The 26,705-nt window shown below is 43.1% G+C and overlaps 1 protein-coding gene and 1 long non-coding RNA gene across 3 annotated transcripts in view; both read left to right on the top strand.

Annotated features, from left to right (window-relative positions):
• CAAP1 (caspase activity and apoptosis inhibitor 1) overlaps nucleotides 1-26,188 on the top strand; it is a 30,278-nt gene extending 4,090 nt beyond the window's left edge. For both annotated transcript variants that reach the window (XM_035097470.2, XM_060268723.1), the window contains exons 3-6: nucleotides 7,588-7,672; nucleotides 8,807-8,885; nucleotides 15,008-15,081; nucleotides 24,541-26,188. In XM_035097470.2, the coding sequence (XP_034953361.2) occupies nucleotides 7,588-7,672; nucleotides 8,807-8,885; nucleotides 15,008-15,081; nucleotides 24,541-24,878 (576 nt within the window). In that variant the 3' untranslated portion in view covers nucleotides 24,879-26,188. The remainder of the gene's footprint in view (nucleotides 1-7,587; nucleotides 7,673-8,806; nucleotides 8,886-15,007; nucleotides 15,082-24,540) is intronic.
• LOC132591224 (uncharacterized) lies at nucleotides 8,894-15,001 on the top strand. Its single transcript, XR_009556830.1, has 3 exons — nucleotides 8,894-12,831; nucleotides 13,197-13,850; nucleotides 13,968-15,001. It is a non-coding gene; the product is annotated as an uncharacterized LOC132591224 (long non-coding RNA).
• Nucleotides 26,189-26,705: the final 517 nt, after the last annotated feature.

Below are 26,705 nucleotides of genomic sequence, written 5' to 3'. Positions count from 1 at the left end.
TTTTCCCAACCAGAAGGCACACTGAGAAAGTGACTCCCATAGAGCAGTGGTCCTCAACCTTGGGCCTCCAGATTTTTTGGCCTACAACTCCCATGATCCCTAGCTAGCAGGACCAGTGGTCAGGGATGGTGGGAACTGTAGTCTCAAAACATCTGGAGGCCCAAGGGTTCCTCCACTGGTAAGTGCTCCTTCTTATTAGTGTTTAATTTGGGTTAAGTTTTCATTCCCTAAGAAAGTGTGTCTCAGCTATCATTAGTTTATGAAACATTGTAATAAACAAGCACACGAGAATTTGAATAGCCTTAAAAATGGGCAAGTGCCATCAAAACCCCACCAATTAGAATGTACTCTTACCTATTAAAATGGTATTGCACTGATTAATCAACCTAAGCTGTAATTGATTAACTTTCCAATTAAAACTTGCAGCTCTATTCAGTGTGTATCCTATGCACTTATAAGCTAGTTCAGTACTGAGATCAGACTGCTACAAAGGCTTTCAGAGTTTATATATTTGTGTATGTGTGTGTTTTAATAAATGCTGTTGTAGAGCCCTCGGAATGAAGCAGGCTGCAGATGTAAATAACCTTAATTACTGTGGCATATGGAATAATGTAGTATATAATTATAGCATTTCCACAGGGATGTTGAAATTTTTCTTTAATTGGACATAACACCATCAGAGATGAGTGTGGCAGCCTGGCAGTTTATAAATAAGTAATTTATAATTAAAAAAGAACACTACTCCCAGCAGACTTATGCTTGCTTGAAAATAAAGCAACTTGAAATTGGGGGCAGGCAGGATTTAAAAATAAAGTAAAAACCACACAATAGGTATTCTGGCTATTTATAAGAATATCATAGAATGCTCCAGTTGGCAAGAAAAGCACGTATGTTCATTTTTATGATATACTAATCTTGTCTCAACATTCCTGGAGAAAAAGATTTTGTAAAATTTGGACTGGGAACAGAAATGCTCCCTTAACCATGCTGCTTTTCTTGTAGTTCATCCCTAGGGCTGCAGAGCAGATTCCATAGCAACACTTTGCCTGCCAGCAACACTGAGCTCCTCTTCTACTGCAGACACCAGGTCTGGCCTAATACATTTTGGCACCTGAGGAAAACTACAAAACGGCGCCCCCACCTCTCCAGGGCAGAGAGGCTGCTGTATAAGTGGCATAGCAGGGCTACAGGGGAGAGAGCAGATCCGGCCTCCAAGGAATGTGCCACAGCCATTGCTGTTACTGCGGCAGCAGGCCGTGCATTGCTTGGAAGCTAGATCTTCTGCCCCCTACCACATACCCTCTCAACATTTCTCAAGTGAAAACAGGGGTGTCCTATTGATATTAATATCAATTTATTTATACCCCATCCATCTGACTGGGATGCCCCAGCCGCTCTGGGTGGCTTCCAACACATATAAAACATTAAACATTAAAAAAAAACTTCCCTATACAGGGTTGCCTTTAGATGCCTTCCAAGGGTGTATGTATATCTCCTTGGCTCCGGTTTGCATAACTCCAATACCTTCCGACATTTCTCCGATGAAAATAGGAATGTCCCAAGGGAAAACAGGACAAATCAAATCAGAAACCAGGGAGGCTTCTCTAAATCTGGGACTGGCCCTGGAAAATAGGGACACTTGGGGGGGGGGGGTCTGCTACCACCTGAGGCAGTTGCCTCACCTTGCCTCATGGGTGGGCTGGTCCTGGTAGAGCAGCCTTGGAAATGTTGCTACCTCCCAAATGTTTCAGTTAGTCCTTGTTCTCCCGTGCTCCCATGTTCATGGCCTAAAAAGCCTGTGAAGAGAAATTTGTATGAACTTCTCAGCCTGCTTGGAAGTCATCAGACAAGTGGCTGTTTACAAGTTTACCATAGATATGGGATTATGTAGAATCTTTACTCCATCAGGCAAGGAGTTCGAGAAGATGGGAATCGCTGGAAATGCTAAAGCACTTGCCTCAGTCAGTTTTTTGTTGTATGTAGCCAGTGTCTATTACAATATAAATCACACACACACACACACACACAAAGACAATTCAAGATAAGTTTAAACATTTCAAATTTTAGAACTGCAAATTATTGAAACTTAAAATTATAACACTCCCCAGATTAGATTTAGATTTTTAAAAATCTCCTTGGCAGAGTCAACACTGCTTTGGATATATAACGTAGCCCATAGCTCTACATGTGCAGGTGGTGAGAGTGTTATCCTTTAGATTACAAAGTTGTGTACATCAGCTTGCAGCCCTATGTTTTTGAAATAATCTGATTGACCTTCTTTAAAAAAAAAACTTCGAATGAATAGAGGAATCTTCCTAGGTGGATTGTATAAGGGGGCAATAAAAATACAACACACAATGTCTTTGATCTGGTCTGATCAACATACACAAAGATGGTCATATGTTGGCTTATTAAATAATTTACTGGTCAGCTGTTCTGTGGGCATAGTTCAAAATCTGAACTGGGTAAATGCATGTCTATGGGTGGGAGGATTAATTCCTGCAGGAAAATAAGACTTTTTGTGATCAGATGCAATTTTAATGTACCAGAATGAAGACTTGGAATTCTTTACATGTCCAAAGTCCATTTAGGCATCTCTAGCAGAAAAACATCATGTGTCTCATGGTAGAAAATATCAACCTGTTGGCTGTGCCCACTTTTGTGCTGCAGACCTGAGAAGGTTGGTCATAAGTCAATATGTTCCTTGGCCTGCAAAAAATTAGCTACTCCTCTTATTGATGATGCCGATCCATGGAGTCAAAGGCAAATGAGGGATTAATAAATGTAACATACTGCTTTTTTGAGGGGCCACTAACAGCTGGATAAGGTAATTCAAAACAGAACATTGATCTGCAATGCTATGCTTCTTGCAAAAGCCAGCCTGCATCGGGGAAGGAACCGAGTACTCCATTGTTGTAACTTCTCAGATCTTCTCAGGAATATCAACAAAACTTATTGGTTGAATTTTATTTTCTCTTCACTTAACTCTTCAAAGAAAAAGAAAATGGAAGCACATTTTAATAAATCATACAAGAGTTTGAAGTGGGTTTAAATCTTAGGTTAAGGGAAACCTTGATTAGCCTTAATCACAGTTAATTTGATGCTGGCAAATGATAAAATTTAATTCCAGGAAGGGGTAGACAGGAAAGTGTGTTTCCAAGGCTGGTGCCTCATAACACTTGTTACATTATATCTGCATTAGCCCTGTTTCTCATAATTAAGGCTTAAACTACCTGTATAATGCTTCATGGGCTGGTCCACTAAAATTCTCAGTTAAGTGTAAAGTACAAACAAGAAGTCTTCTGAATGATTATTATGAAAAAGAATGTATTAAAGGTTTAAGAGTCTTGTGGCACAAGACTGTTCTTTTGCTGCACCAGACTTAACACAGTTACCTACCAGGAGTGAAAACATAGATACCTGTGAGGGACAGGGGATATCGCGAAGTCCCTCCCCTCCTGAGTTCAAGCCCGTCCCCGAGCAAAGGGGAAAGCAGGGAGAGTTCCGATTCCAGTGGGGAAGCAGGAAGTCGTGTCCGAGGCTCAGGCAAGGTAGAGGAGCCAGGGTCCCAGGTGGGACAGGAAGGGGCAAGCAAGGGGGGAAGACCCATCCCTCCAACTCCAGAATTACGCAGGAAGAGGAGGGGCAAGAGGATGGGTCTGCCAAAGCTTTTGTGTTGGAGAAAGACGCGCCAAAAGCCATTAGGAGGTTCTGAAACCGACTGACAACATCGCTCCGTGTAAATAGCAATGACTTGAGCACTGTAAATACGCAGCACCAATAAAAGAATAAAATGCAGAGCTGCGTAGCGTCGTTACTCTGAAGTAGTCCACTCCGGCCACTGTGACAGCAACCTCCTAATCATTTTTGGGCTACTTCGGAGTTGCCGGGATGAGCGTGTCCGAGGCGGAGAAGTGGCGGCAGATCGCTGAGCAAGCCCAGCTAGAACTGCAACAGCTGTCGCTGCAGGCGCAGGGAGAATTGAAGGCAGCTAAAGAGGAGACTAAGAAGGTCCAGGACGACCGGCTACAACTTGCGGAACAGGTGAGAGAGCTCCAGGAAAAAGAGCAGCATTTAAGGGCGGTGGCGGTAGACCTCCAAAACAAGCTGGATGCAGAGAAAAACAAGGCGGGAGGGGCTCCCCAAGTCCAAGTGCTGCCAGGAAGGAGAGCAGGGACCCTTGTAAGCAAGTTCAATGGAGACCCGAAGGAGTTTCAGGGCTTTGAGACTGAGATCGTGTATGCTCTTGAGCTGCACCAGAATGAGTTCCCCGATGATGAGCACAGAGTAGCGTTTATTGTGGAACATCTCACCGGAGCAGCCAGGGAGTGGCTAAGACCATTAATCGCAACCAAGAATCCTTGCATGAAAAATGTCCAACAATTTCTAGAAGGTTTGAGGACGATGTATTCGTCCGATAGTCATTTGGACCAGACTAAGGAGGAACTGCATAATTTACGCCAAGGAAATATGACAGTTCGCGCATATTGGGCGAAATTCACCATGCTGGTGCACAGACTGGGGTGGGTTTTGGATTCGCCTCCCATGCAAGCTGCGTTTTACTTGGGTTTGAGCGAGGAGGTGAAGGATGAACTCTCGAGAGGTCCAAAGCCCAGTACTATGGATCAGCTGAGCAAAGCAGCTCTGGCGGTGGGGGTGAGGCAGGAATCCCGGTGGAACGACAAGCAAGCGACGCGCGCAAAGCGGGCTTGGTTCCCACGGTCGCAGGAGAAGCCACTCCCTCAACAACCCTTTCAGGCCACGCCTGGAGCCAGCCAGGACCAGGAGCCCATGCAGATTGATAGCGCGCGCGCGCGGGCTTTTCAAACCCCAGCGGCGCCAAGACGCAAGGAGGGAAGGGGCGGGAATTGCTTTCTCTGCAACTCACCCCAGCATCTCGTCAGAGACTGCCCACATCGCAGGGAGTGGCAAGGAAAGGCGGGAACGGTGGTGCCCTCCCCCACTGACGCAGCACCACAGCAGGGAAACGGGAAAGCCTGGCTGCAGGAGACAAGGGGCAGCAGCCAGGCACAGTCAGCAGACAACAGCCCCAGCCCGCCCACCCGCACAGAGAGGTGCAGAGCCAGCCCACCCCTCCCAGAGCAGGAGTGGTTCTAGAAGTGACGCTAACGCTCCCAAATGGCTATCCCCTGACGGTCCTCGCCTTAATTGACAGTGGGGCGTCCGCCAACTTCTTCTCGAGAAGCTTTGCAGAAGAGCACCAAATCCAGCTTTTGCAGTTGGATTTTCCTCTGCACGTAGCAACCATTGACGGCAGGGAGCTGCTGGGAGGGGCCATCACACATCAAACCCCCCCCATGAGAATGACGGTGGGAAGGCACTCAGAGACACTGGCGTTCAACGTCACCACCATCTCAGACCCCCCCATCGTCTTGGGCATGAGCTGGCTGGCGCGCCACGACCCCTCCATCAGTTGGCACCAGAGGTGCATCACGTTTGGGTCAGACTTTTGTCTGGAACATTGCATGCAGCACCAACCAGGGGAGGGGCCTCCGATAGCCACGGTGGCCACCATGCATGTCAAAGGGGGTGAGGCAATACCCAAGCAGTACTGGGACCTGCAGGAGGTCTTCAGCGAAGCGGAGTTTGAGGAACCAGAGGATGAGGTATGGGTGTCACCGAGATCCACCCAGTCAGAGGAAGGAGCAGATTGGCAGAACGTTTTTACCCCCACCAGCTCTGACGCCACGGACTTTTTGGGATTCCCGTCCGCCCAGGCGGAAGGGGGGGGCTCGCAGGACTGGGGGGAGGTATTCACACCAACGGGCTCGGAGAGCACTGAGTTCTTAGGCTTCCAGTCGTCACCGACACATGGGGGGGGCCTGGGGAGGGGTGAAGGAGAGCTTGGGAGGGGGGTGGATGTGAGGGACAGGGGATATCGCGAAGTCCCTCCCCTCCTGAGTTCAAGCCCGTCCCCGAGCAAAGGGGAAAGCAGGGAGAGTTCCGATTCCAGTGGGGAAGCAGGAAGTCGTGTCCGAGGCTCAGGCAAGGTAGAGGAGCCAGGGTCCCAGGTGGGACAGGAAGGGGCAAGCAAGGGGGGAAGACCCATCCCTCCAACTCCAGAATTACGCAGGAAGAGGAGGGGCAAGAGGATGGGTCTGCCAAAGCTTTTGTGTTGGAGAAAGACGCGCCAAAAGCCATTAGGAGGTTCTGAAACCGACTGACAACATCGCTCCGTGTAAATAGCAATGACTTGAGCACTGTAAATACGCAGCACCAATAAAAGAATAAAATGCAGAGCTGCGTAGCGTCGTTACTCTGAAGTAGTCCACTCCGGCCACTGTGACAATACCGAAAGCCTTTTTAGGGTGAGAGTGATATTTTTCAGAAAGTTGTATTTCTTCTTCTTTTTTTCTCAAGCAATACTAATGAGAAACAGTGGCTGGAATAATCCATATCCAACTGCCAGCATTAGGGAATTTGAAAAGTGCCCTTGGGTTGTATTTAATTGTATGACCTCCACTGACAGAAGGCTGTTTGATCCAGCAGAAACGTCCATGAGGTGAAAAAGAGGGGAGAGGTAATTTTTGCAGTTTCCTCCTTTCTCCTGCAATCCCCTGCTGCGCTTGCCACACTGTTCAAAGGGTCCCCCCGCGCTCTTGAGCAGATTGGGGTATGTGCACAGGGGGCTACCCTTTCTGCCAGCATACGCCTCTGCTGGATTAGAATGCCTTCCTTCAGAAGAGAGGTACAACTGGCTGCAATGCCTGCCTTGGGAAACCTAGGAAGAAAGCCAGGGTTCAGATCTGGCATACTTTGCTACTTCCTTAACATTGTCTTTTTGCAAAACCGTCTTAATAAAATTTCTAATTCAGATCATATATTTTAAGTTTGGGTTTAGTGTCCAGATTGTATGTTGTCGTGATATATATACTGTTGTGAGATACAGTGGTGCCTCGCTTAACGAATGCCCTGCTTAATGAAATTTCCGCTTAACGAAAGGTTTTTTCTAGTGGAGGTAGCTTCGCTAGACGAATTCGTTTTACGAAAAATTCGTCTAGCGAATCGCGGTTTCCCATAGGAATGCATTGAAATTCAATTAATGCGTTCCTATGGGCAAAAAAAAATTCAATGCATTCCTATGGGATTCGCTAGACGAACTTTTCGTTATAAGAAAAGACCCGTGGAACGAATTAAATTCGTCTAGCGAGGCACCACTGTATATATATATGTGAAATTCAAACAAGCGCTAAATAGATCACCTGCCACTGAACGGAGTGGTCTCCCCTCTTCCCCAACCTCCTCTCATTTTGGAAGTTTCCCCAACTCTTCCAGAGACAATTGGGGTAGGGGATGGGGCACATGGGAGGAAGCCCTACTGTGCTAGTAGGACTCCTCCTGTTGGCTCCTTGCTACCTCAACTAGTTGAGTCTAGCCGTGGTGTATAACTAGTGCTAGAAACTCAGATATAAAAGCTAGGTGCCAAATGGTACCTTAAACCAGGATTGCAGTTGCCAATCTTCACTTGGTCGCAAGTGGCCAATAGTCAGGTGCAAAATGCGTGTGGCATCTGGCTAGTTGCAAGCACCGTTTATAACAGTCTTCCCCCCCCCCCTCTTTCGGTAGGGCTGTTCAATAGAAGAAATCAAAAGGCTTTGTCTTGAACAGTTGGAGCTCCTGTCTGAGAAGAAGTTATTGAGAATTCTTGAAGGTAGGCACTACTGTATCATATTGGATCTCCTAAAAAACACCAAGTACATGGATGCTTGATTGTATGCTGTATGTAGCAGAGAAGCATGGCAATTGTCTAGAAGATAGATTGGAAGAGAAGCTTTGAGCAAATGAGGGCAGTCATGACTTGGAACCCTGTTATAGAGTCTTAAAATTAATGGCTGCAACGTTCAGAGGAGCTGCTCACAAGAGATCTACTTGTGGTTATATTAGGATTTCCTTTTTGCTCTGAGGACTGGAAAACCAGCCCTTATAAGATTTCCATTAGTTATCTACATTAATGAGCAATGTATGATTGTGCTTAATTTTTTAAAATAGTTTTAACTCCTCCTTGTTAGTTACCCTTTTTAGCTTTAGTGCTGAACTTCTGTTACAGAAGTTGCCCAACACTTTTAAATGTCTTGCTGAATATATGTTCTATCTATAGACTACTCAGAGCTGTATTATGAGAACAGGTCCTTGAACAGACTTTGTGGCCTGTATTACGTGTGTGTGTGTGTGTGTGTGTGTGTGTGTGTGTGTGTGTGTTTGCATAAGAAAAAGGAATACCTGTTTTCTGTACAAATACTACTACAATAGTTTAATATAAATGGATGTGCTGTAAAAGAAGATAGGGTTAATTTTATGTTATTCCTTTGGCAAAGACTATTGGGCTGGGTGGCATTTTTTTCTCTTACCTGAGTGACAGAAATGTTCCGGGGAAACCTTTTACATGGATTCTTTTTCCTTGTGGTGGAAGTTCTGAAGACTTGCTCTGTGTTTGTAATAGTTGTTTGCTTGCAAAGCTACCAAGTTAAGCATGGAGGTGCAGAGAAGCAGCCAGCCACTTATTGCTGGTCATTGAAGCATCCTATCTCCCCTCGCCCCTGGCTCTCCAAACAATATAGCCTTGGGACGTGCTATGATTCCTTATTGCCAGCCATCTTCAAAACTCACGCCACTGTCTGCCTCACAGACTACAGCTCCAAATGGTTTGTGTTGAGTACCTTAGTCAAGCAGGTGGGCTGTGTCTCTTCATTTGACAGTCATAACAGTATTTACTGATGCATGTATTAATGAGGCAGAAAAATACTGCCACACTGTATAGCATCTCACATTGACGTTGTATTTCAAGGTGAGAATGAAGGTGACTCCGACAGTGATGAAGAGGCTAATGGTGGAGAAGAGAAGGCAGTAGTTGAATCTATTAGCCAGTAAGTAATTGTAATGAGCAAATTTAATTTAACTGTCCTCTGACAGTTTATTAAAAAGTTTGTGCTGTGTTGGTGAAATCCCAGATTAAACCATGGTGAAATCTTGGCTGAACCGCTGCTAAACTCTGGTGAAAATTTGCAAAACATTAGCGAAATGAAACTTCAAGTGAAACTTCAGTGAACCTTGCTGAACATTTGTAAAAACCCAGCTAGCCTTGGTGAGATCCCATTGAAATGCTAGTTAAATTGGCAAAATCATCTGAAGCCCAAAATGCATTGAACAGAGAATCCTAATCGTATCCTCCATCAAATCCTATGGTACAAGGGTATGTATGCAGCTTCTCTGAAATCATGGCATAAAGTAGGAAAACCAACCCAATTCAAAACTGTTTCCGTACAGGCAACCCCCGATTTGTGAGGGGGTTGCATTCCGGGTCATTGTGCATGCTGATTGAGCCTATTATGTCCTCTTTCTGGTCCAAAAGTGTCATATGTGCAGGGTCATGCGTGCTTTGAACATGCGCAAAATGGGAGTTGCCTGTAATCAGCTTGTTGCCCATCCCATGATTGCAAATAGGATCTTTTTGTTTTTGGTTGGCTGTTAATTGCTAGGGTTAAATCAGCTTGGAGAATTTTGATTCATTTTGTTATGTAATAGGGTTGGGAGAAGGCCAGAGGTTCTTGGATTACCAAGCCTCTTTACGTTGGTTGCTTGTGAGTAGCGTAGTATGGGTCCTTCTTGGCGTGAATCAACATTTAAACGGCAGTTTTTACAGTTGCCTGGAACTGAATCCATTTGAGCTCAGTGGGGATTATTTCTGAGTAGAAATGCATGTGAATTGTGCTTTCAATGTGAACGAGATGTAGTAAGTGACTCACATATCAGCTAGTTATTTTGGTTAATACTAAGCATCTTAATATATATATATATCTAATCTTTGCAACATTTGGCCACAAGATGGCAGAAAATCCATGTGTATTAAACTTAAGAGTTGTGCCATTACACCAAGAAGCCGTTTTATGACAGCATAAGAATTGCTCAGCGACAATACAGCAGATTGTCTGTATTAGTATGTGTACCTTTCTACCGAAGTGGTTGATCTCAAGCAGGTACCACATAATTTCTGCAGCTAGTTTTGCAGTGCACTGTTCAGAGGTCAGAAAATTTGGTACAGCTAATATGTTGAAAATCTCTATTTCCATGACCAGTATTTAAAATAAGCCGCACAATTGGAAATCAAGAACTTGCTGTTGAGGCTCTTGCCAAATGAACAAACCTGATTCCTGAACAAAATTTGGCAGGCCGACTCCAGACAGCAGGAGCTTTATTATCCTAGAGCAGACATCCTTTGGTACATTTTCCTTCTGCAAACCAGATGATTGTGCCAGATCATCCCTGTTTGCCAATGAGCAATACTTAATAACGACATTATCACATAACGGCATTATCACTCATTTAGGAGCCGATGTCTTCATCCTGTGGTTGGTTAGGAATGAGGGATATGAATGCCAGGGACAAGATTGTCAGGTTCCTTTTGCACCAAACAGCTTCAGAAATTCTGGATCAGGATAAATAAAATTTTGTGCCAAGAAAGTTTCAGCCTGTCTGCCCAACCCAGCACCCTGATGGGGACGCCAGCCACTCCCTCCTCATTCATCAAATGATTGATCTGATGAACAAGGAGAGGCCAGTCTGCACCCCCATCAGCTATGGGAAGAGAGTTGCCTCTTCCACTCTGCTCATCATATATTTTCCCAGTGGGTTGGCCAAGGGTGAATACAGCCTTCTGTCCAAAATAAAGTTACCCATGCTTGCTGTAGCCTAAATCAAGCTTATTTGCCCGTATTTGGTGCTCTTTCATGACGCTGCTTCTCCTCATAGGTTTGAAATTTACCTCTGCAACCTTAAAGGATTGAAGTTTAGTTGCTGTTATTTTTTTCTAATGGAAGCCAGTGTTGCATTCTGAACCCTGTACCAATTTTCTCCTTCATAATGCCCTGCACACACGCATCTATATGTTCTGCGTAAACATCTTAATATCTTAATATCTGTAATAATTTCATAGGTTTGGGGGTTCAATAGGAAATCTTTGCCTTGAGGGCTGACTCTCTAGCACTACCTGGTACTGAACAGAAGTGAATTGAGATGAGAGAAGCCCATTGGAATATTTGGCAGCTTCTGTATTAAGGAGGCTTGTGGAGACAAATCCAGAGGCAGCAGGAAAAAGGTTTCCTCTTTGTGGGCAGATAGATTTTTTTTCAGGGATCTGGATAAAAATGAATTGCTTATATATGCATCCCCATTTTAAAAATTATCTTTAATCATAGTTTAGTTACAATACTTAACAGAGGTGGACATACGCCATTAGAGCTAAACCTCTGAAACGTAAGTTAGGATGACACTAACCTTGTAATGTTAAATTTAACTCCTCCCTGCAAGCTGGATGCTTTGATTGTGTGCATATTAACATAATACGTACATTACAAATTTTAGACAAAGTAGCTGAGGTATGAAATTGGTTAGATGAATATAAAATAATTTTATGGCTAGAATGCTCATTAAACTCAACAATTGGACTTGCCTTCTATGATTTTGAAATCCTGTGGAGAGCTGTATCCTGTTTCCTCAAGTGTGTCTTACAATCTTTCATTTGCTTTCATGCTTTGTATAAAGACAGTTGAACACCATGGCGAGATAGCAGATAAAATGTCGTCCTTTTTAGCGCTTTATGAGTTGTTTCCAGGGTGGATAAAAATCAATGATTTTTTTTAAAAAATCAAAAAAATCGGATTTTTTTGATTTAAATCGGATTTTTTTGATTTAAATCGATTTTTTTGATTTAAATAGGATTTTTTTAAATAAAATGCTTTTTGAGGGAAATATATTACCATCCAAAGGTTATTCCATCATGAAATAAAGATTAGTTTTTTATTTATGTAGAATAAGTTTGTATATGTTTAATTTTGGGGGTAAATAAATTCCATTAATCCATTCACAATGTCATGCTCTTCCAGAGGTTTTTGTAAGATTATTGGGCAGTTTCTCTGCCTACAAGATATTATCACAGGTGCTTGGTTTACTTTTGTAGTTCTCAAAACTGAATTTGACTCAACAGAGATCACATGCCTCTTCTTCACAGCAAAAATGTTATAACACGAATAGAGTTGAGAAAAATACCTTAATCCTATTGTTCTACAAACCTATGAATACAGAAACAACCCCTTCAGGGCTAAGTTTCAAGAAGTTCAGTGAATAGAATAGAAACAATATTTTTCTGATTGTTTGGAGTGGACAGTATTTAAGTTTTTCATGTGTAGGCTGGGCTGACAGTCTAAGTTTCTTAAAATACATATATTTTGTTTTTGTTTAGCCAAATTAGTTAACAAACATGGATGTTTGTTTAAGCATATAACATATGTTGTAATGTTATTGTTTCAGTTGAATAAATCTATTTAAATTGTTATTATTAAGGTAATGATTATTTTTCTCCTTCCTAAGTACAACAGTAAAGTTGTCCAAATATGAATGATTAACCTATTAAACTGGGGATAAAAAACTAATATGAAAAGTTGTTATTCTAAAAATCTTCATCTACTTGCATATTAAAGTTATACCAGCAAGAATTAGTCTTTATGTAGAAACAATGATTTAAATCAAGCCTTACTGACTAGTGATTTAAATCGTGATTTAAATCATGATTTAAATCAGTTTGATTTAAATCAAATCCACCCTGGTTGTTTCCCCATCCTTTGAAATAGAAAGCAATGTGTCAAATTTTGGTGAGAACGTGTAGAAATAGCTAAACCAGCACCACTCCATCCCACCCCAAAATGTGGGTTCAGTAATCTTTTTATCATTTTTGTGCAGATTGTGTAATACGCAAGGCTGTTTTGAAGATTTGCCCTCTTAAGTCTGGGAGTTTGGCTGCACATTGCGGTTTTGCAGGTTGCATCCTTTTTTTTAAAAAAAAATAATTTTTATTGGTTTTACAATATAAACATAAGAGACACAAATCATATCCGTTCCACCCTCTTCCACCACCCCCCACGAGTCCCCTCCTCCCACGAGATGGTCCCGTGCCGGGCGGATAGTCGAAGGTGGTCCATTTTTATAGTTGAGGTTTATACCCCTCCCCCCTCCCTCCCCCAGAGTCCTCTTCTGCCACCAGTGGGCTCCGGGTTACGAGACAAGACAGAGAAGAGTATCCACCCCACTATCTATCCATACGTCTCTGCTAAGAAAAGAACCCCCCCCCCATCCCTCCCTCCCACCCTAAAAAAGAGAGAAAAATGATCATTTTTTTTTTGCAGGTTGCATCCTTGCCTTGCTCTTATTTCTTAATGATCCAGTGGGTTCATGTCTGAAAATACCTTCCCCCCTTTTCTGTCAGAGACTAGATTACTTTTAAAATTGATGATCAGTAGTGTGGTTGTAGTATTAATCTCAGCAATTATAAATACATTGCTGTGCAGCAGCATTGATGAACACTGTAAGTAGAGTTAGGATCTGCTGCTTTGTGGGGCAAATTCATACATGTAATTCCTTCTGTGCGCAGTTCCCCTATCGTCCACATGTTTTCTCTGTATGTTTCTGCAGTTGCCTTACTGGGGAGCTCTTTCATCCTATTGATGTCTTTCAACGAACTTGCTCTCCAGATTCTTCCCCTGATAGCAGTGACATCAACCAAAGAAACTTCACAGTTAGGGTCTCTGTTGGTGATGTTTTGTATCTTTCACAAGCACAGATGTTCTCAGGGGTGTTTGGGGGCTGTCTTTTTCTTTCTCGTTCTTCAGCAAGGTTCCACTTTGGAAAAACAGTGGTGGAGATTCTGGGGAAATGGACAAGGAATGCATCACTTTTTGGCACTGTAGCTCAGCAGTAAACCACTTGCTTTGCATTAAGATGGTCTGGGGTTTGATCCCCAACATCTACTGGTGACAGGGCCGGCTCTAGGTAGACCCCCGGTGGTGCGGTGGGTGCTGGGCCGGTAGGCAGGGTGCCGCGCAGCAAAGCCGCGCGGAAACCATGCTACGCCCTGTGAGGGCGGGGGCGACGGAGCAATCTCCGCCCCTCAGCACCAGGGCGCGCGACCTGCTCGAGACTGCCCTGACTGGTGATAGTCCTGTAGGAAACCTTGGATGAGCCAGTGGTCTGGCTTGGTATAAGGTTAATACAGTGTACTTTCCAAGTTTTCAAAGCATTTAACATAACTTTTATCTCAGCAATCCTTAAAACTGCCCTGCAAAGCAGATCCCTTATTAATCTTTAGGGGGTGAGCTGTGTGAAATAAACCACAGAGTTCTTGACTGAACCAAGGTTTGAACTTGAGACTCGTAGCTCCAGCTCTTGTCACCTTAATTCAGCATATCTCTGTAGGTTGCCGGCTTGGTCAGACACCTCCAACTAGGTGGTTCTTCTCATTGGAAGGCAGGAGTTAGGCTGACATTTCAGAAGAGGATGTTTTCCTTTCCTTTCCTTTGGATTGCTCCCCCACACTGAGGGGGAAAGTAAAATCAACATTTGTAGGTTTTTGTTTTTGTTTTTAGGATATATGGTTTATTTATGCATGCATACTGCCTGAGTCCATGATGGAGGGATTAGTTGAATTTTCTTCTCAGACTTAGTGGAGTTATTTTGTTCTGCCTTTGATAAAAACAAGAACTTGCCACATGGTAGGAGAAATATTGGTATAGCTTTGGTGAGTTGTGTATTGGGCTAGCCAGAGATGTTTGCTTGTCCTCAAAACAATGTTGTCTGTAACACTCAGTTTCTGTTCTGTTTACTCTTCTTGGGTGCAGTTAAAACTGATTTCTGATTGAGAAAAATTGGCATATTCCTATAGTTGTGTCCCCAACTGGGCAGGCACTGCTTACCCCGTAAGTGATATAATTACATTAACTGGACTAGCCCTATATCATTGGGGAAGAGCATTACATTCTGGGCAGCCCTTTTAAACTTGAGAAGAAAGGTAATTATCAGCACTACTGCCTGAATATGCAAGGCCTGCTTCACAAAATAAGCAAACAATGAAATGTGGGGGCATGAGAGTATTGATATGAAATGCTTCTTTTTATAAACATAAAAGGTATACTAACTGAAATGTATTATTGTTTGTTCTCAGGCAAGACAATAGCATAGATTCTACTTCTTCTTTGAAGGAAGACAACAAACTGGAAGCTTTGGACTCAAAGCAAGGTAGGAACTGCAGAAGGCTTTAAACGTTGCCACCTCTGCATTTGGCATTCTGAATAGAGCAGTAGCAATAATGTAATGTTACTTGCCTCGAAACAAATGCTCTGGGTAATCTCTGCAAATACTACATAATAGATTGCAAATGCAACAATGCTGCATGATAGAACAACTTTCTTTGGAAGATATAATTGAATTTCAGACATTAGGATCCCCCTTCTCTAGCTAGTTGTCAAATGAAACCCAGGAGTTCGTCAGCATTTTGGGCAAGTAGATAGGCTGCGCTTCCTTTTTTTAAAAAAAAACATTTTCACTAAACATGGCTTTGTGATGCCAGTTCTTCGTTACATCTTTAGCTGTGGATTATGCTTCTTAGTCATTCTAGACTGTAACAAAGATCGAATCCATCTCTGGGTGTTATTTGTACTTGTTGTCATATTTGATAGGAGTAGTGATCCAATCTAGAGTTCCTGACTTTCCCCCCAAACCCATTTCTCCTCTTCTTGATACGTCTTCCCTAGCACACCATCCATCTCTGACATCTTGCTTTACCATCTGAGCCGCCTATTTTCATAGCTGTGCCCTCTTTGGTAGGTACACAAGAGTGTGTGGAGGAATGTTTGGGGGGGGGCGTCTTTTATGGGCTGTTTCCTGTGGGAAGGCTCAAGCCTTTGACCCTGGGAGATATAGTGCAATAGGGTCCCAGATTTAGAGCATTGTTTATTTGGTGCAGTATATAGCGGGAGCTCCCATTGCACAAAGTAAACCAAGCTTCTGCCAAAGGCAGATTTAATCACTATCCATACTGGTGCCCCTGAGTATACCCCTTTACTTCCTCTTGTGTAAGTGAAAGAGTGTCCTTTGTTCCTACAAGAAAAAGTGCAGTACCTAACCCAGCGTTTCTCAACCGGTGTTCCGCGGCACAGTACTGTGCCGCGAGACACCGGCTTGTGTGCCGCGGTGTGCGGCGAGGGAAAGGGCGCTTTGCATTGCTGACGGACTTCCGGCGAGGCAAGATGGCACGCGGCACGGCAGCGCGAAGCTCCTGAGAGCGACCAGCATGCCCGTGCCGCCAGCCTAGCCTCCGGACCGCTGGAACCGCCGCCACCGGTACGCGGGCGCCAAGTGAGCCCGGCGGATCGACCGGGGAGCCGCTGGAGGCCCCCCCCCCCGCGACCCCACCGGAGCGACACCGAAAGCGCCCGGCTGGAGGATGGACGGACCCCTGGGCTCCGCGGCAGCCGCGTGGGCGGCGGAATCGCCCAGCGGATCAAGCGGGGAGCCGCTAAAGCCCCCCAGCGAGCCCGCCTGCGGCCGGGAAGAGCTCCGAAGCCCGGGACCTCCCACCACGCGGCGGCCCTGCCTCGTCGCCGCGGCCGTCGCCACCCCAGCCGCCCCAGGAGAAGAGGAAAAGGAGGGAGGCCCCCCCCCCAGGTGAGGGAAAAAGGGAAAGATAGGGAGGAGAGGGCCCCTCGCCACCCCCCAACCCAGGTGAGAGCGCCTGGTGGGTCCGCCTGGCTACAGCGCAGCAGTTCTTCAGTGGCATGCTTTTTTACGTCTCCCCTCCAAACTAAACTAAATATAGGGCGGCACAGAGTTGGTGTGCCGTGGGATTTTTTTTCATAGAACAAGTGTGCCGTGGCCCAAAAAAGGTTGAGAAACACTGACCTAACCTAAAGAAACTATTGGGATGAGGGCAAAACTCGCACTCCATCTCTGCTGTTCGCCCAGGAGCAAGAAGGTTGGAAGGAGAAGAGAGTAGACTTAGGATCACACAGGGAACAAAAAGAGTTGTTTTGTTGGTTTTCAGGGTTTAACCCATCAGCGAAACACCAGTGTGAACTCAAATAGTGAGTCCTAATGTATTGTATGGGTTTGTGTCTGCCAACGTTTTCACCTCTTTGCCCAGTGATGACAGGCATGCCTGCAAGCCATGGGGAAGGATCATTCTGTATCTTATTGCCACAGGAAATATCCCCAGTAATTACTTACAGCTCTTTAGAAAGAAGCGCCCCATTCTTCCTTAAAGATGGTAAAAATAGCTAATAGGGGGAATTGAACTTGATTAAAATGGTCTCATAAGGCAGCCAAGCGATTAGCAGGATGCTGTGACTTTGTGAAGACTGCTTTAAATGTTGCTTGTTGCACTCTCTGGAATGACCTCTGAATTGACATGTCTCCTGCAGACTTCCTCTCTTCCTTCTCTGCTATCAGAGGGAATTGATGACTGTTGCAGGTGATTGCTTCTTTGTCCTTTTTATGACTTTATCAGCCACTGGTTTCGTGATGGCTTTGGGCAATGACAACAGTGCTAGTCAGGATGTTAGCTTTTAAAGAGCTTTTTGAGACTGTGCAGGCATAAATGGTAAAACTTAGTAACTGTTCTTCTTCCACACTGCAGTCTGTGATGCTGAAGATGAAAGTACGAGAGCCGAGGGGTAAGCAGAAATGAGTGAAAAGTGGTTAAGAAAGAGAAATTAAGTGCCTGGAAATGAATTTTGCTATCCTAGTTGAAAGAATAAATACAAGTTATCAAAATGAAAAAGATAATGAGAAAAACGCCATCAGAGACTTTTATTACTATGTAAAATTACAGCTGCAAAAAAAAAGGGGGGGGGAATGAAGCGGTTCAGCTAATTAAACATTTGTTAGGGCAGTTGGGCTATGTGATTATTGTGCATTGTACTTCCATGGAGATTTCAACTCTGTAGAGAGTCTGGGCTGATTGTACCTTTAAGCCTGGTTTAGGTAACTTCTTATTCTCCAGCAGAAGGATAAATGATTTCTATAAAAAATAGTTTTGTCTCATTCCCTCGGGTCAGTGCCCTTTCACTTGGATCCGCTGGCCTTTGGCAACAGGAGAGGAGTGTGCTGGAACATTGCTTCTGAACTTTGAACCCAGCGTATTCCGCTGAGAATGTATTCTCGCTTTGGAGATATTCTGTTCACTTGAACAATGCGTTAAGTAAATATGGACTAGTGCCCTGCAGCAAAGCAAAAGAATTTCCATTCCTTAATCCTATTGATTCCCATTTCTTTGATCTTTCACACACTTCTCTGGCAAGTTAAAAGCAGTCGGAAGATGTTTGGAGTTCATGCCTGCTTGACTGAAGGCAATGTGTGGTGAAGAGTAAAAACGACACCTTGCGGATCAAAGTTGGCTATTTGATTATGTTTTTGAGAACTGCTCCTCAGAAGACTGTGGTGATGACATATTTTGCATAAGTTTCTAACAGCTGCTTTTAAAACCACTGTTTCATAGGTCTGGTAGACTTGTCAGAGGAACAAGAAACCCCAACCATGGCTGTTTGACTTAGAGTTTTATAGCCTTGACCACCTGCCTCCTAATGTAATCTAACTTCTTTCACCTTTTGTTGTTGTGTGTAAAGCTCATCAGATCAATGCTGTGTTCAGTTGATCTGATTTTGCAAACATATAGCATACTTAATAACTGTAAGTCGGTCAGGCTCTTATGCAATAATATAGTAGACGATTAAAGGTTAGCTTGGCTTTATTCTCACATTTTCTTGAATCAGGTGTGTGATTCTGTATGTGTTTTTAAAAAACATTGGTTTTGCTGATTTCCTCATAATATATTTACAGGCTACAATTGTCTATGTATATTTCTAATATTTGTAAAGCTGCTACATGTGGAATGGTTTACTTTCTAGTTACTTTATGGAAAGCTGCCTCCTACTTTGCAGAGGAAGAACATTTATTATACATTTCTCTTAGTGTTCGGTATTGATTTTTCTTCCCCCTCCAGTTATATCATAAAAAGTCAAAGAAAATATGCTTTTCTAAAGATTTTCTTCCTTGCTCATAAACACAAGACCCATACACACACAAAGAAAGTTGTGATATTTCTTTCTAAAAAGATTTAAAAGCCAGGCTAGAATTTCTAAAGCCTTTCCTCCTACTTTTGTCTTGAGAGGGAAACTAGTCTTCTTTCAACTCATTTTTGAACCAGCACAGATTAATTCCAGTAGTATGTATTCTGCTGCTCAGTCTTTGTAGAGGACTTGCTGAGAATGGAAAGTATCCAGTATAAAGATCAAGCAGAGAATATTGCCTTTTATGTGTATGGAGAGGTTTTTACTACTCCATCCCATTTTCCAAAATAAACCCTCACATCCATGTAGCTCTAGCTTTGTGATACAGTATACTACTATAGCCAAAGGCGCTGAAATATTTAACAGCACAGCAACACGTCTCTAGAATCTAGAAACTTTCTTGATAAGCAGAGGCCAGCACATGTTGAAAAAGATTTCTAGTTCTTCGTTGTCATTCTCATTATAAGGCCAAAGCATGGTGAATAATCCATGTGGGACTTTTGCGAAAATGAAACTTTGCCTATTAGCAATTTGTGAAAAGCCTGGCAATATCAACAATACAATTCTGTTGCCAAATATGGTATGGACACATCACAAATCTATGACATTCTGGGTGCTGTGGGAGTCTTGTCAGACAGACATGGTTGCATAATTTCTCTGGATCATGGTTCTTGTTTATGACTTAGTGGTTGCCAACCATTCATGAAAGTGTCCGAGGTCAAGATCAATGTATGGGATTGTCTCTGTGCACTACAAATGAGGGACATCACCCATCTCTTTGCAGCACACAGATGCACACTCTGTTCTGAGCTGCAGCCCAATTCACCTGCTCCATTGGCGACCAAGGAGTAGGCAGTGAGTGGCGGGGGGCTCAGTTTGTGATACATGGAACCCCTGCCTGGAAATGCATGGAGTTCATTCATTGGATGGAAGGAGAATGAAACCTGATGCTCCCAGAACCAGGTCCACAGGACCCGATGCTTTCCCCAACTGCCATGGATCACTGCTGCACCTGCTACTTATGACATACTTGCCACAACTGATAGTTATAAAAGGCTAGAGTAACCAGCTTCCAGATTCTTAGGGGCTACTTCATCCTGCACAAAGTGGCTCAAGGGTCAGAACTATGCACCCCGTAATAAAAGTTGGCCGCCTCTATCTTCACAGTGACAAAACAGAAGATATTGGATGGAGCCTTTGCCATTGCCTTTTTGTAGATGGTGGAGCTAAAGAAATTAATGTGGTTCCTGAAAGATCCCTGGGGGAACAAGCAGATGGGTGATGGCATTTTGTTTTCCCCTAACAGATATAAGTTAGCAATATAGTAAAAGTCATGTGAAATGCCCAGATAATCCATTCTTTCTGTGCAGCTGATTATATCACATCTTGATTAAAATTTGAGAGTCAAATCAACCACCCCTAATTTTAAGGATACCAAGGTTTAATTTTTTGTTATCTGATTAACCAGCATTCCCTTTATAAACAAAGCTTTACTAGGGCTGGGATTATTTGATCTTCGGGAACCGCAATTCAGAGGCCGCTTTGTATTGGTTTCCAGTATATCAGTGACTGTGGTGCTGATGAGCAATAGTACCAGATCAATAACACTTCAAGCCTTGGAGATTTGAGAGGAGAGGCTAGAAGAGGGGAAACTGCTAAGTTCTGCAAAAGCCGTCCAGTAAAAGAAAATATTTGGGACCCAGTGGGGAAGGGCTAATTAAAAACCAGAATCTCCAAGAAGAAAATGACAGCAGAGTATTGATAAACACGTTAATTATTTCAGAGTGTTCTAATCTGTTGCTATCCTTTTATTATCATAAATGGCATATAGGAGCTCTCAAATGAATGCCGCGTTACTTTAGGCTTTTCAGAGTGAGCTGAAGAGCTATCTGTGTTTCAATCCACACATCAATTTAAAACTCTTGAGGTTTCATTGATAATAGTGGCTGCTATTAGTGACATATTGTAGGCAGAATGGATAAAAATGGGCAAGTGTAAACCTTCAGCCTAACAAACTCCAAATCTGTGAGCCAAGGCCTTAAACTGTAAGGCTTACAGAGAATGCGCACATTCCAGAGGAACATAATGCCATGGCCTCCTGCAGTAAATTGGGCAAATGAGCAGTTGTGTGTTTTATCACTTTGCTGTTGCCAGGCTGCGTGTAAATTCTTGACAGGGTTTTCTCATCGTCTCTTTAAAACCATTGCACATAAAGAATCTCCCAAAGAGCAACATATTGATCTTTGCCATAATAGGACATATGTCCCTTAAGAGGTACCAGTGGGTAAGTAGTGTTTGAATCCAGCTTTTTAATATAGGTAATGAATTCTGAATTTTGCCTAGGCCATAATTGTAGGTTGGGATGTGTCACAGCGATTGTGTTATTATGCCTCGATACATTGAACAAGGGCTGGTTCATACATTTAAAGTATTTTCTCTGATATTCAGCAAAAAGAAGGGGGAAAGCTCGTTGAACAGCTTACAGGTACCCATAAATCCCTGTCTTCAATCTTGCAGTCTAAATGACACAACTAAAAAAGGAAAGGGATTGGGAATGAGGAGGAAAAAAGGAAACTCGATCAGTACTTGGTCGTAGAACTCTTGAAATGGCCACCTGGGATGGAGAGCATTCAAGGAGAGAGGAGGAGCTGAATGTTGCTGATGGCTTAGCTCGGTTGACGGAGAAGTTCGGAAGTCCCATCTCTCCTCTACTGTAGCCTGATGACATTGGTTGCTTCTAGGTGCTTGCGTATAACTTGATGTGTCCTCATTTGATTATGTGTGAACTGACTCCATTAGAAAACACTGTGTGGATGGGGTGAGGTGGTGGCACCTGTGTCCATATTGTTGGCTCTGCGATGCCATCTTCACATATTGAGTAGATAATTTGATGCTAGAGCCATTGAGTAATGAATAATAATAATAATAATACCTTTTTGCCATTGTACAACCTGTGTACAATGAAATTAAACGAGCCTCCCTCCCCCCCAAACACTCAAATCTCTTATTGAACAACACCACCTCACAAGTCAATTTCACAATGTTATTTTCCGTTCAACAGCCTAATAGCCCACAAATAGAAGCTATTTTTTAGCCTGTTGGTGCAGCTGATTATACTTCTATATCTCCTGCCCAAGGGTAGAAGATTAAAGAGGCGATGGCCAAGGTGTGAGTCATCCCTGAGAATTTTTCTCGCTCTCCTAAGGCAACGATCCCATGCGATGTCATCTAGCGGACTCAAGGGACATCCCATGATATCATGTGCTGTGTTCACCACCCTCTGTAGAGAATGTGTGTGTGAGAGAGCCAATTCTTGGTAGATTCCATTGGTAGTTCCATTGATATGATTACATTTTGTAATGGCTTATTGTGCATTTAACAAATATAAGGAGTGTTAATGGAGAACTTCCAGAGATAAATGATCACACCTATATAGTACCTGAGGACGAGATGCCGAAATAAATATATGCTTTATTATGAGTATTTGTCATGTCACGTTCAAACTTGTTTCCTTGCATCATGTTCTGTTACATTTTCCTAAAGACCATTGAGAAAGGTAACCCTAGTTCTCAGGGAGTTTGAGGCTTGTGTTTCTAGAACCCTAGTTCACCATCTTCCATGATTTATTTTCCCTTGGAACTGCTGGGATTCCAAAAGCCCAATGAACTACTGCGGAATGGAGCTTTGGCATTCAAAGGGCCTTTTAAAATTCTCAAACCTTGGTTCCGGTTTCCGCCTGCAGGAATGGCGGACCTGTTTTCCATCTCTCTGACCTTTGTAAGGAATTTGGCGGTTGCTAGGGGAGTAAATGGCAACCCCCTACCCTCTCCGGGGGTTACGGAGAGGGGCCGCTGGCCCGCGATGCCCCCAGACCCACTCCGACTGTTTTTGGAGTGGGGGGAGCTTGGGCTGAGCACTTACAAGGGCCAGGACTCCCGGACGCTAATCTGCATGGCGGGGATTTCCATGGTTAAAGAAGATAATTAGGCTTAAATCTATGGACATACTTCAGAAGGAGGGAAAGAAGCGCTGTTTACTGCTGAGAAATTTATGCTGCCGAGTGAGAGGAGTCAAAGATTGTACTGCATCTGGAAGAAGGATTGATGGGGACGGAGCGATAAGGGGAGTGAGTTTTTATTTTATTTTTTTTCTTCATATTGTTGCCTCGTACCTTCCCGGACGCGATGTCCTGGCTTGTTTGGAGTGAAAGAGAAGCAAAAGACTGTGTGAGTTGAACCTTATAACTGTTGTTACTGAGCATATTTTTTTAAAGATGTGGAGTTGCCGATGAGAAAAGCCCCCCCCTAGTCGGACGGAAGGAGTTCTGAATGCGTTCGGAGGATTTATGAGCTGTGACGCACTTTAAATTGGAGCAGCGACCTGAAGCTAAGTTCAGCTATAGGGCAAGGAGATCCATTAATTTACCAAGAGTCTATGGTTTGATGTTTGGGTCTCCTGCCTGGAAAAGCTGTAAATTCTATAATGATCGTAAATCTTCATGGCTATGAGAGAAAAGCGAAAGTGATTTGAGCTTTTTAAGATGGCGCTACTTCGAATTGCTTCAACGCAACAGGAGCTCCATTAAGAAGATTTATGGGGAAGCTGGACTGATTAACTCACACAGGAGAAAGAACATCTGTGAGACTTTGTTTGATATTTATATCAGCAGCTGGGAAACAATCGTGAAAGTGGAAAACATCTATGTGACTGTAAGGGGAAGATCTGGATTATTATGAACTTGAAGGACGATTTGAACTTTAGAAAAAAGACGGCAGTGGACAGTTGCGAGGAATTCCCAATTTCTTGAAGCATGGGAACCCAAATAAAAAATTCTTTAGATGATTTGGCATAACATTCGGTCTGATTGATATATATATGTGTATAATTTGAAATATTGAATGTGATATAATTGGTTTTAATTGGAAAATTAATAAAAATATTTAAAAAAAAAAAAATAAAATTCTCAAACCTTGAGGTCATGTCCAAAGTAGTTCTTTGGATCCCAGCCCATGTTTTTAATCATAATTGAACAAATAGGAACGCTGTAATTGTTTTTGAGATGACTTAAATCGAAACACTTCATTAAAAGTCTTTGCACAGATATCTCTTAATAAGTGCGTTGGCACGCTGATATCTGTACCCTCATTTTATTTTGTTGCAATGTACACGAGAATTTTAGGAGTATTTTTAAACTGCACTTCAGGAATTAAATTCACTTCTAAAATAATAAACAGCAGTCAGCCCCAAAGGCTCCCCACATCAACTTTCATTTTGTAATGCAGAGGCGTCCTTGTGATATAAAACCTTATGACATTTTAATTAGGAAAATAGATCATGCAATTCCATACGATGGAATAAATTTTCCAAGCGCTGCTGCTCTGGTCTACTGCATGTTCTCCTAAATTGGAATAAAAATGCATTAAAACTTGTCTAAATTAGATCAGTCTTAAAGCTGGGGGAGGGGAGGAAAGAGAGAAACTGTTGATTTTAATTTATAGATGACCTTTCCTATACCTTAAATCTATGCAAAGGAGTATTTGTATGCAGAGGAAATGTTTCACAAGATGAAAAGCCAATTTTTTTTAATTAAAGGGCTTCCGAATTCTTCCTTTCTGTTAATTTTGTGTTACAGGCAAAGGAGAAGACAGCGATGTTCTCAGCATCAACGCAGACGCGTACGACAGTGACATTGAAGGCCCATGCAATGAGGAAGATAATCCAGATGGGCTAGAAAGGACTGTCAGAAGTGGAGATGGTCCAATAGACGACCTCCAGAAGGACATTGAGAAAAGCGTGAACGAGATCCTGGGGCTTGCCGAATCTTCCTCCAAGGAGCCAAAGGCAGCAACTTTGGCGGTTCCTACAACAGATGATGTCCAGCCTTCAGCACAGCAGCTGGAACTCCTGGAGCTTGAGATGCGAGCGAGGGCTATTAAGGCTCTCATGAAAGCCGGAGATGTAAAAAAATAGCCCCAGGGCTGTTTCATTTGCAAGATGTCTGCATTTGTTCTGATGGGTGTGATGTCAGCTCCCTTCAGTGCTAAAATATATTTGAACCGGTTTTGACATTCCTCATTCAAGCCCTTTGTGTATCCTGACCCATGGCTGAAGGAGTTGGCAGCAGTTTGTCACTGCCATCAGAACTGTGTGACTCTCTCGCACAAATGGAGAGGCTTAACACTGTTTGACTCAACTGGCCATTTTCTCTCTTGGTGTTGGATTTCCCCCGTCCCCGCCCTCCACACGAATTGGGAAATGGTTGTAGATTATATGCACCTCTTGCTAAATCCCGGTGCTTTGCAGAATAATTGGGGGGGTGATGTAAGGCCTTCTCAGGGCTCACTCCAGCATTCTGGGGAGTTTCAGTTGGGGAGAAAAAAACAAAGACCAGCAGAGCCTATCGGGCATGTATATTGAGAAATCCCTTGCACCAGCAGTTGAGACCCAGATTTCTTGTTTTCATTGGGTTCAGTTCATGAGCAAAATATTGCCCTATGCCAAGGGAGGCAAGATGGTAGTACGGTCTGTGGGGCCCTTAATAGGTCTTGGCAGCTCCTGGTGCCAGCCCATAAGCATTCATAATCTGTATAGTTTGAAACATAATACAATTACTGTCTCCCTTAATTTTTTAGTGAGTTTAAGTAATGATGTGAGTGCATCCTAAAACACACTCTTTAAAACGAATTTCTGGTGCTTGACAGTAGTTTATGTGAGTAAAGCCCAGTTTTCCAGGACATGTTACAAATTCATATTTGATCCCTTAAGTGCATTTTTAATGTTAAGTTACAGACTTAATATGGTTAAATGTAATTTGTAACCTCAGCCTAGGAAGACCCTTTCCTAGGACTAGATAGGACGTTTTGACAATGCAAAAGTAGATATTTATATGCAGTTGGGGTAGTTGTTACACATGTGTCTATCCTGTACGTTATGAAGCAGAGTGACTAAGACTTAAAATGTCGGTATCCTGAGGTTTTGTTTTGAAGTAAGTCTGCACTGATTGCAGGAAAATAAAGACATAAATAAAAATGTAAGACTCCTTATTCAGGGTGCAAGGCACACCGATACCCGCTCTTTTGAAAACGGCCAAAAAGTGTGGGAGATCAACATGTGTTAATAAATACATTTGACTATACTTTTCTGTGCATGCTCAAGTTGATTGATTTTTTTTTAAAAAAAAATGGGTGGAAGTTCCAGCAGGTCGCAGGGTGTGGTATAGCAGGGCAGGGGCAGGCTGGCTAGTGATTGCTGATTGAACAATAAATACTCATTTTAAATTGCATGCTTTTGTTCTGTCTCCTTAAGCTTGAATGTTTGGGTTGGGAAAAGGCTGGAGAAAGGAAGAGCTTGCTGAGCCTAGCATTGAAATGAGTGAAAAATGGGGACCATCAATTTTGTGCATTAAAGACTGGAAGGAAACACAGTTGGCTTGAATGAGAAAAATGGGGATTTTTCATCTCCTTGGTTGGGGAGCAGAAGGGACAGTTAAGTGAGGGAGGAAATTGGGGGTAAATGAACTGATCTGGAAATGATGCAGGGAAACCTAGAAGAAAAGTTAATGGATTTAAATGCCTTTGAGTTTAGGTATAATCAAGGAAGTGTTAACATTCCTATGTTTTATTTTGTAGATGGTTGTTGACACCACTTGGGGGGGAAATGCACAAAGAAGGCATCTAAGCTTTTTCTTGTGATAGATACCATCTCTGCCTTACTAAGCTCATACATTTCAAATTTTTCACATGAAATTAGAGTCATTGTCAAAACTATCTCTTCAGCTGTGATTTAACAGAAATCTCA

The sequence above is a fragment of the Zootoca vivipara genome, chromosome 16, assembly GCF_963506605.1.
Source record: "Zootoca vivipara chromosome 16, rZooViv1.1, whole genome shotgun sequence".
Classification (NCBI taxonomy): domain Eukaryota; kingdom Metazoa; phylum Chordata; class Lepidosauria; order Squamata; family Lacertidae; genus Zootoca; species Zootoca vivipara.
The sequence above is the reverse complement of the archived record's forward strand: the minus strand, read 5'-3'. Positions and strand labels throughout refer to the sequence as shown.